This window comes from Chroicocephalus ridibundus, chromosome 5, assembly GCF_963924245.1.
Source record: "Chroicocephalus ridibundus chromosome 5, bChrRid1.1, whole genome shotgun sequence".
NCBI lineage: Eukaryota > Metazoa > Chordata > Aves > Charadriiformes > Laridae > Chroicocephalus > Chroicocephalus ridibundus.
The window spans coordinates 56,250,235-56,260,152 of NC_086288.1; the positions used below are offsets into that span (position 1 = coordinate 56,250,235).

The 9,918-nt window shown below is 57.4% G+C and overlaps 1 protein-coding gene across 1 annotated transcript; it reads right to left on the reverse strand.

Moving 5' to 3' along the window:
• Positions 1–5,626: 5,626 nt before the first annotated feature.
• Positions 5,627–8,270, reverse strand: MSX1 (msh homeobox 1). The gene is made up of 2 exons (XM_063335992.1): positions 7,726–8,270; positions 5,627–6,189 (listed from the first exon to the last, which is right to left on the reverse strand). Exons 1-2 carry the CDS (start codon positions 8,189–8,191, stop codon positions 5,759–5,761), a joined length of 897 nt encoding a protein of 298 aa, XP_063192062.1. The 5' UTR covers positions 8,192–8,270; the 3' UTR covers positions 5,627–5,758.
• Between the last annotated feature and the right edge of the window lie 1,648 nt (positions 8,271–9,918).

Consider the following 9,918-nt stretch of genomic DNA (forward strand, 5'->3'; position numbering starts at 1 on the left):
CCTCTTTCCCTCCCACTGCCACTTCCTTTCTCTCTGGCATGAGAAGGGAGCCTGAGTCATAGTGAAAGCTCTAACTACTGCCTCCCCCGGGTGCTCTTTCTCTTTCTACCCCTCCATCGGGGCAGTGACTGTAGTGGTCAGAGGGTCTTCAATGTGTTTGTTGTCATACAGCACCTCTTTCTCCAATGTACATCAAGTGCACATCCCGCCCTGCCTGTTGCTGCGTGTCCTACACAAAACACTTACGACAAAAGCATTGCTCAATTCGGATAAAAGAAAATTTAGTTTGGGCTGCATCTTTTCATGCCTGGGTCCCTGGATCTCAGTCCTGCCGAATGCTGATCACCCGGACCCTGCTGCCCTGTTGTCTGCCCCAGCTTTCATGGGAGTGGGCCATAGTCATAAAATCACTCAAATTTTGAACATTGTTCCTACAAACCTCCCTCCCAAGGTTTGTCTTACAGCTCACTAGCAAAGCCTGAGTCTGTACTATTTAACAGAGTAGTTTTGATCTCTGTGCAAACCTAGGAAAGAGGTTCATTTCCCTTCCACAGGGCTAAGCAAGAAGAAATGCTAAGAGATGTTCACTCCATCACGAGAATCAGTTGTTGGCTGAGGGGACTCTGTACCACACCAGGCAGCAGCACGAAGGTGTGCCGGATGCAGGCACTCATCTCCCACCTCCCAGTAGGAGTTTTGCTCCATGCTGTGGTGGGGTCCTCAGCTGCAGGCACTTCCCGAGATGAAAAGGGCAGCTTTGCACGGTGGATTTATTGCACATTCCTGGTCACACGAGGGAGACTGTGTCCAGGTAGCTCCCTCTCTTGCTCTCCCTTTAATCACTGCAGGGTGGGAACCGGATCCAGCCTGGAGGGATAAAAGGTTTCGGAGATGAAGAAGTACAATGGAGCAGAGTTAATGTCGACCGATTTACTGTTGTAAGCAAATCACTACCAAATCTCTCTTGTGCAGCATGTTACAATTTACTACTCGTAGATAAATGAGTCAGAGCTGTTGCTTCTGGTTCTGCCTCCAGCTTCTCCTGCCGCAGAGCCGGACAGACAATGGGTCCGTGTTGCAGAGGGGCCTCGGGCCAGCCCAAAGGAGCTGTGTGTTGCAATGCCCATTATCGCAATGCCTCATTTTTAGGCTCCCTGCTGCGGAACAGATTGCTCAGGCCAGGGACAGACACCACTGTGCTTCACACAAGGTGTAGAGAGAGTTAAAAGTTAATGAAAGGAAACTTCAGTAATCCACAGACTCCTTGGGTTAGAATATGTATATATATTTTTATATATATAGTGAGACCCGGCACTGTGATAGGCAGGAAGAAGGTGTCTCTTTCTGCCATAAAGTCCCTTGCGGTTAAGTGCCGAAGCCATATCAGCCTGCTTTTGTGGAAAACTAGGGAGGGGGAGAACCACATCATTGCACCCAACAGCTCACTGGGTAGAGTATGTTATATCCTAAGCAATGGGGAACTTACTTGCCAGTCTCTGCTGAATTTAGTTTGAACGGCTCTACGGCTCCGAGGAGTGTGCTGGCCACAGGGCTATTTAAGCAACTGCTCTTTCTTGCACTCTCTGGCCACCTCTTGGTCTAATATAAAATTAAGAGTATCATTAGGAGAGATGAAGAGCAATTATCGCTGAGTTCCTAATAAATTGGTGATTGGGATTTTCACTTTGCATACAAAATACCTGAGTTCAGCTGTTTACCTGAAATCAGGCGGTACCAGGAGTAGTGCCAAGCATCCTGTTTCTGCGTGAAGGTGTCCAGCCAGTTTGTTCAACAGACCTTTCACTTCCCAGATCTTTAGGAAGGAGGTCGGATGCGGTTCGGGAGACTCACACAAGATGATGAGCCTGGATTTAAGCATACGAGTACTACTGGGAAGCATGCTCACCCCCTCCCCTCTGCCTGGCCTTTACAATGGGTAAGTTAGGCAGCTTCCCTGCTCTGCCTCTGATTTCTGAAGGTTGTGTTCCCAAGCACAATCCTGAGCAGCAGGAGGCTGCTGCTGCTGTGCCTAACTCGCTGCATTTAGCCTGCCCTCACTTTTGAAAACGGGCTTTTTAGCTCCTAATTCACTTGAGCACTACGGAAAACGTTAGATAAAGCATTCAGCCAGGGGCACCGATTCGTGTTTCGAGTTAAACAGCGAATTCAGGAGGAAACCCTGAAAACACGACAAATTCAGAGCAGACAATAAATCCACGGTTTAACCGAAGATTTGCTCAGCAGATTTTCCCCGTAGCCTTTTTTCTCCGGGGCTAAAGCTGAAAGAGAACCTATCCTTACTCTTTTAACAGCTAAGACACCAGCTGCCCACCCCTCTGCCCGAAGCCGAAGCCGGCTCTGGGCGCAATGCCGCGGCGTTTCCCGGCCGGGGCTCCGGGAGCCCGCACGGAGCCGGTGCCGGGCAAAGGCGCTCGGGAGGCTGCGTCCGTGTCGGGTAACGGAGCCGTTCCCCTCTTTTGTGGGAATCAGAGTAGAAAAATGGCGTCCCCTTTTATTTCGTGTGTGGTTCTGCGGGTGTTTGCTCTTTCGCCGTGCTCTGGCTACTGTGGGCTTTATTTCCTACCCTCCGTGGAAAGTGTCGCATGAAGGCGACGTCGCTTTCCCACGGCAGAGGGTTGCCTCGTCTGCGGGTCCGTGTTGGTACACGGATGTGTGTGCTCGGGGCCCCTCTGCTTTCTCTCGTCTGGCTGACGAGGCTCTCTAGGAGCGTGTGTGGAGATATGCATGGGGCGGGGGGGGGGTACCGGAGCGACTGGGGAGGGGTGGCGGGGGAGAGGGGAGTTATTAGGAAACTTTGCTTTGGCTACTCTCTATCCTTGGGGCTGCGTGGCGCCAGCACCCTCAAGTTGAAAGGAAAACAGCCATTCTCACTTCCAACTGCCCACTGAGATCCTTAAGGCGACAAAGACACAAAAGTGAGTTTTATTTGCTGGTAAGCCAGAGGCAAGAAAAAAGAAAAGCCAATTCCCCCTTAAAAAGAGCCGACAAATCCTTTTTGCTCTTTTGTGTGAGCTTTTCCTATTCACATGGAGCGTTCATCCGTGTGATTCCCAACTTATTGTCATTACTTAGTTATTAATTGTTCTCATCTGGGTTTAATTGAGCAACCAAGGACTTTAGCCCAAGGGTCAGGGGGAAAACTTAAAGCAAAGACATGTTCAATAGGAATCCTGCGCTTCGAATATCCATCCCGACTTGACATAATGTAAAAAAAAAAAAAAAAATACAGACAAAGCGGAGAGATGAAAGGGTCCCGGCTTGCCCGGAGCCCAGCGCCGCAGCGCCCAAGGGTGCCGGCGGAGGGGAGCGGGGCTTGTGGGGAGCCAGCCCAAGGCGGATCTCCCCGGTTAAAATCTCTCTCCGTTTCTTAAGGGCTTCTTTACAGGATAAACCTGGCCTCCTGCGCGATTAGATCTTCTCCCCAAACCCGCGGTCTAATCGCGCAGAGCCTAGGTTTATCTCCAGCCTTTTTCTGCCAGTGACACAACGTGGGAAAAAGCCGGCACGGCGCTCTCCCAGTCCGGCGCGGCGTTGGGCGCTGGGGTCAGGATCACAGACACTGTCATTTGCACAGAGAAAAGAAATGATCGGAAAAGAAAGCCAGACCGAAAGAGGAAAAGAAAAAAAAAATAACAACCGCAAAACCCCAAAACTCACCCCGGCCCAGAAACGACTGGGCAGCCAGAGCGGAGAGAGAGATGAGGAGAGGGGGATTAGAGAAGCGAGCTCTGGAGAAAGTGCCTGGGTTCAGGTATGTTGTTTCGCTGCGTTATTGAAAGCATCATTGATATTTAGGAGATGATAAAAGTCCCGCCTCGCCCCCAGCTACAGTCTCGCTGGAGCCACAGTGCCTGCAGAAGATTGCCTAGCCTCATTACAGCAATTATTTTCCTTCTAACTTTGCTTCAACCTTAACGTTTTAAATTGCTGGAAATGAAAGCAGCGGGAATAAAAAAAAAAGACAGAAAGAAAGAAAGAAAAATATAGAGTCCCAATTTCTCAGCGCCCGTTCCTTGCGCGTAAAGATAAAGCACGAAATTAAAAGGGAAAAAAAAAAGAATTAAAAAGGGGAAACCAACGCTCTCCCTTACCCAAGCGATCCGCAAAACGAAATCGGGCGGAGCGGCGCCCGGAGAGGGGGTCGGGGGCGCAGCCGGTGGGGGGACGCGGCGAGGCGGCGGCGCCGGGGCTGGGGGGGGTCGGCGGGCGGGGAGCGGAGCAGCGCGGACGGGGCTGCGCGGAGCGGAGTGGCCCGCCGCCCTCCTCCGCGGGCTCCTCGGCCGTCGCCGGCGGTTTCCACGGGGCCGTGTGGCCACCGGGACGGGTTTCCAGCGGAGCCGGACGCTGAGGGCTGCCGGGCGCCCGAAGCCACGGGGATGGGCAGGAGACGGCGCCGAGCCGTCCCGACCGTGGGTCCCGCCGGCTGCCTGTCGCGGCCCCACCGCCGTCCCCAAACACCACCGTCCCACACGCCCCATCCCCTGAACGCTTTCGTCCCCATCACCCGACCCCTCGCCTCCGGCGACAGCGCTGCCTCTGCCCCGCTATTAGCGCGCTTTTTCCCTTCTCCCGCACCACGCCAACCCCCTCTCCTCCACACCACCCCCAAACCCCCGGTGCTCCCCTCAGCAATGACGGCTGCCGAAGGGAAGTCTTTAGTCTCTCTCTAGCCTTGGCAACGAGGTGAGGGGCAAGTCACCCTATCCCCAAAGCCCCTGGCAGCCGTTGGGGGGGGCAGCGACCGGGAGCTTCCCGGCAAAAAGCCGACGGAAGGAGAGGAGCAGCTTTTCTTCTGCTTAGGGCTGAGAAAGCCAGGCCGGGCCTGTGCCCGTCCCAGGGCCTCTGGGGAGAGCACCCTCGGGCAAGGGATGCGGTGGGAGCTGCCACCGAGGGGCAGTGGGGGGAAAAGGAAGAAACCTCAGGCATCCGTGAGGGCAGGGCAGCTCCGGGACACACAGTAAGGTGAAAACTCATGTGAGGCCTCACTGTTGGAGGCTGAAGTCTCCTGGGGAGGAGGAAAAATGGCTGGTACAGCCAGTCCCTTTCTTCTATCCCCCTAACACACAGACACATTTAGTCTTTTCTTCTGTCACCCCCGGCAGGGTAAGGAGCAAACAAACCGCAAACAGTAGCTTAAATTTAATTTATTTAACAAATATAGCTATAATATAAATGATAATAAAATTTCAAATATACAGTATATTACATAGTACACAGAGCCCCTTCCAAAGGGGCTGGTGGAGGAACAAACACGGGTAACAGACAGTGCTGTTACATGGGGACGGAGAGGCGGCTCTACACTTCTGCCTCTTGGCCTCGCCTTGCACAAAGTAAGAGAAACGTCCTGTCTTTCAGCCCCCTTTTTGCCGTTTCTCTTCCACAGTTCCTTCCCCCACAGCAGAGGCTCTCCCCAGGCTGCCAGCCGGACCCAGGGGAAGCAGGGCAGGGCTGTCCCATCACTGCCCTGCGCCAGGGAAGAGCTGAGGCGATGCTTCAGGACTGCATGCAGGACTTCAGGCAGCTCCCAGGACTGCTGAGAGTGGAACAGCGCTGGTTCGGCAGGACAGCATCACAGGGGGAAGCAGAGAGGCTGAGCAGAGCCAGACTGAAGAAGTCTCTGCCATGGGGCCCGTGGGGAAGTCCACAGCGAGGAGCCAAAGGAGTAGGGAGGGAGTGCGTACGGAGCCCGTGGGAGTGGATGGCCAGCAGGCTGGGCTCGGCGGGACTCAGTACCACCTCATGTGAGGTGGTACATGCTGTATCCCACATGTGCTGTGTACAGTCCCACAGGACCCACGGGCAGCCCTGCCCGCTGGAAAGGGCTGGAGGCACCGTACAGGGAGGCACCGGCCACGGCCGGGCCACCCAGTGGGAAGGAGATGCCGAAAGCAGCGGGCGGGAGCATGGGCTTGGCTGCCATCTTCAGCTTCTCCAGCTCGGCCTCCTGGAGCCGCTTGGCCTTGGCGCGGCGGTTCTGGAACCAGATCTTCACCTGGGTCTCGGTGAGGCTGAGGGAGCTGGAGAACTCGGCACGCTCGGCGATGGACAGGTACTGCTTCTGCCGAAACTTCCTCTCCAGGGCCAGCAGCTGGGCCGTGGTGAAGGGCGTCCGGGGCTTCCTGTTCGTCTTGTGCTTGCGCAGGGTGCAGGCTGGGGGGCTCAGCCGCCCTGCGCCCAGGAGCAGCCAGAAGAGAGCGGGAAGGAGAGAGACACTTCGGTTAGCAGCGCCCGAACCCGCACGCCCCGCTGAGCCCCCACCCGACAGCAGCTGGAGGGGGGAGAAAGGAGAAAATAAGGTCCCGCTCAAAAGTGAAGTGGCCCAAAAACTCCAGGGCTGCCCGGGGCACGCTTCAAATGGATGTCGTCTCTCGTTCCAGTAAAGAAAGCGGGTGCTTTACGAAGGAATTAGGCTTTTCAGGACTGCCGGGACCGAAGTCACTCGTAACGCTTCGGAGCTAGAACCTCTCCGACACCATGGGAAAACTCGGCAAAGGGCAGGAGTCGGGAGTCGGACACCCGCACGCCCTCCACCTCCTGCCTTCACGGCTCCCGGCTCATACAGAGGAGACATAAATGAAGGGAGTGACCCTCCAAAAAAATGCATGTCCTGTCCTTTTTATTGGATTAAGGAAAAAAAAATAAACAAAACGGGCTGGCTTCTCAGACTCACACCCTCTTCATTAGGCCCCTGGGAACCGGATTAAGCATGTAATTAATTACGAGCTCTGAATTCACACTTAGCCTCTATCTACCGCTCTTCACCGGTCTGCTCCTCTCCTCGTATTTAACATTTCTAAGGGTCCTCAACCTCGACCTGACCCGAGTTTACTTAGCAACAACAACTTTTACTGTGCAGTTTAAATAAATTAAACCACTGCGATGCTCCACACAAGTTCTTTGGGGAAACCTGCCTTTCTCCAAGGGAAAGAGAAAGCAGCTCTGTTCGCAGAGCGAAGAGCACCCCAAACATGCCTCAGCCCAAGCTCGCCCCTTCCCACAGAAGCCCGGGCAGGGAAGGAGTGGGATCCGGCCGAGTGCAGGCGGCCCGGGCTGTCCGGCCCCGGCCCGCCGCATCTCCGGGCTCAGCGGAGCCACAGGAAAGGATTAACGGGCTTTTCTGATCTCAGCCCTCCCACTGCTATTTTTATTATTTTAGATCTCTCCGTGGTAAAGCGGCAAAACATCAGTAAATGCGGCTCTTCGGACTTGGGAGACACAACACTTGAGACAGCAGCCGGTGGGGCTGAAGCCCGCAAAGCCCGAAGGCGCCTCCCTGGGAGCCCGGTCTGCGCGGGTCCTTACGAAATTATTTCAGCCACTTTCGGGAAAAACCACCGCTGAGGCTGAGTCAGGCTTTGCGCGGCCAGTCCGAGCCGCAGGTTTAAGCTAACGACCAGGCCGGGATGATTCTTTTTTTTCCCTTCTTTTCCCCCCCCCTCCTCCCCGGTTAACATTTGTCACAAGATCTCGCCCCGGCGTGGCCGCTCCGTCCCCCGTCGCTGCGCCGGCTTCGCAAACACGCTTGAACCGGTTCAATATTTCGAAGAGGCCGAAGCGGCCCGTCAGAGAGCGCGGACCGCAGGGAATAACATGCCAGGAAGGGGGCCGGGCTGGGTGAAAGCGAGAGGAAACCCCCGGCCGCCCCACGGCGCTGCCCGACTCGCAGGAGGGTTCCCGGCCCGCCCGCTCCCGGCCCCTACTTACTTGGGGGAGGCGGCGAGAACCGCGGGCTTTGCATCCAGGGGCTCCGCTCCTGCTTCTCGGGGCTTTCCGCCTTGACCAGGGCGTCTTCGGGCAGCTTGACCAGGCCCCCGACGGAGAAGTGGCCGCCGAGGGGCAGCGGGGAGGCCGGCGCCTCCGCCGTCAGGGCGCCCAGGCGGGGGCTGAGGCTGGGGCGGGCGGCCGCACCGGCGCCCGGCGGGGGCCCGGCGCCCTCGGGACCCTCCCTGCCGCCGGGTTTCCTGTGGTCGGCCATGAGCGCCTCCACGCTGAACGGCAGCAGGGACGGGGAGACCTTGGGCTTGTCGCTCTCCTCCTCCCCGCCCATCGCCGCCGCGACGGGGAGGCCGCCGCCGCAGCCGCCGCCACCGGGCTTGCTGAAGGCGGATGCGGGCAGCTCGTCGCTGCGGACCCCGGTGGGCGCGGCGGTCATATCCACAGCCGGGGCCATGCAGAGCCGGCCGGTCGCCGTCGCCACCGCAGCGCCGGGCGGGAGCGGTGGCCGCGGCTCATGGGGCCGGGGGGGCGGCGGGAAGGGATCGGGAGGGGGGGGGAATGTGGGGAGGGGGGTGCGCGTGCAGCCGTCGGCGCGCTCCGGTCCCGGCGGCGACGCCGGCGCCGCCTGATAAAGCGGCGCGGGGGGAACCGGCGCCGCCCAACCAGCGCGCGGGGGGCGGGACGGCGGCACCCCATTGGCTACGGCGGCGGCACCGGGAGCGCGCGCTGGGACGGGGCGGCGGGGGTGGGGGGTGTCCCGGGCCTGTCCGTCGGGGCGTTCCGCTCCGCTCCGCTCCCCCTGCCCGCCCCCGCGTCCCCGGCGGGGGTGAGGAACACCGGGGCTGCCGGAGCAGCGCTCCGCCGTGGGGACGGGACGGAGCTGGGCGGCGGGGGCTCAAAAATAGAGGGAAAAATGGTGTTGACGTCGGAAAAAAGGCGGCGTTTCTGTTTGCGAAGCGCGGGGGAGCGGGCCCGAGCCGCGCTCTTCTGGAACACTGACAAATACCGGTCTGTCCCGAGTGCGACCTCGCAGAGGGAGCCTCTGCCTGTCCCGCAGCCTGGCTGCCTCTCGAAAAAGTGGGTTTAGGGGATTTGTTTGTTTGTTTTGTTTTTAAATGACTGCCAGCCCTGAGGTGTGTTCGACGTGTCTGTGCATCCGTCCGTCCGTCCGTCCGTCCATCCATCCATCCATCCATCCATCCATCCATCCACACACACATAAACTGCGTGCCGTTTCACGGCGTAGATGTGTGCGTGTCTCCAGATAATGAAACCTTCGTTCGCCTTAAAAAAAAAAAAAAAAAAAAAGAAAAAAAGAAAAAAAAAAAAAGGAACATCTAAGCCCCAGACCCATTAAAGTCCCGGCTATTTTGTTTTGTAAATTCGTTTTACGATCCCTTATCCCCGCGCCCAGGACGGATGTGCAGTAAAACGGAGCCGCTCTCTAATAACGTGATTGGCCGCTCGCTGAGAAAAGTTTATTGATAGCTGCAGGGCTCTAATCTCCTCGAAACACAAGAGGCTCTTGCAGTCATTTAAGGGTAATTATCTAAACGGGGAGGGACAGCGAATTCCCTTTCCTTTTAACTGGACCCAATAAAGATGGTAGATTAGGAGCATATAGATTATGAAATGAATTGATATAATAGACATTTTATTAACTGGTAAGCAACAGGACCTGATTGGAATGAGTTGTCCCGCACGCAGCTACACGCACACGTACGTTTCACACGCGTGAGCGTACACCCTGGCGGTGTGTTTACTGTGGGCACTGTCCTGCGTGAACACACACGTACCAACCCCGCACATACTGTGCTGTGCTCATACACGATCCCTCCAGGTGAAGATGACTTGTGGGCGACTTGCAGGCTACCCCCGCGTCCCCCTATCCACGAGGGTGAACGCACACCGCACGGACGACGTATAGCTCGCATAGGTACATCCAGTTCCCCTGCCGATTCGTGCCGCCCTGCTGAGCGCTCCTGCGGGGCGGGGGGCAGCGGTGCAGCCACCCAGCCCAGCCCGGCTCCGCGCCCTGCCGCTGCCCCCCCTGCCCGCAACCTCCCCCTCACTGCCCGCCCCTGCCCGTCCTGCCCGCAGCCTCCCCCGCGTCCCGTCGGGCATGGGGGGTGGGGGTGGGGGGGGGTGCCCGGCCCGGGCCGGTCCGCGCCGGGCGGGGGT

Excerpts from the sequence above, each read along its gene's own strand:
- MSX1 (XM_063335992.1), bottom strand. The coding sequence starts at position 8,191 with ATGGCCCCGGCTGTGGATATGACCGCCGCGCCCACCGGGGTCCGCAGC. Across the intron at positions 6,190-7,725 it reads GTTCTCGCCGCCTCCCCCAA|GGCGGCTGAGCCCCCCAGCC; the intron begins GTAAGTAGGGGC and ends TCCTGGGCGCAG.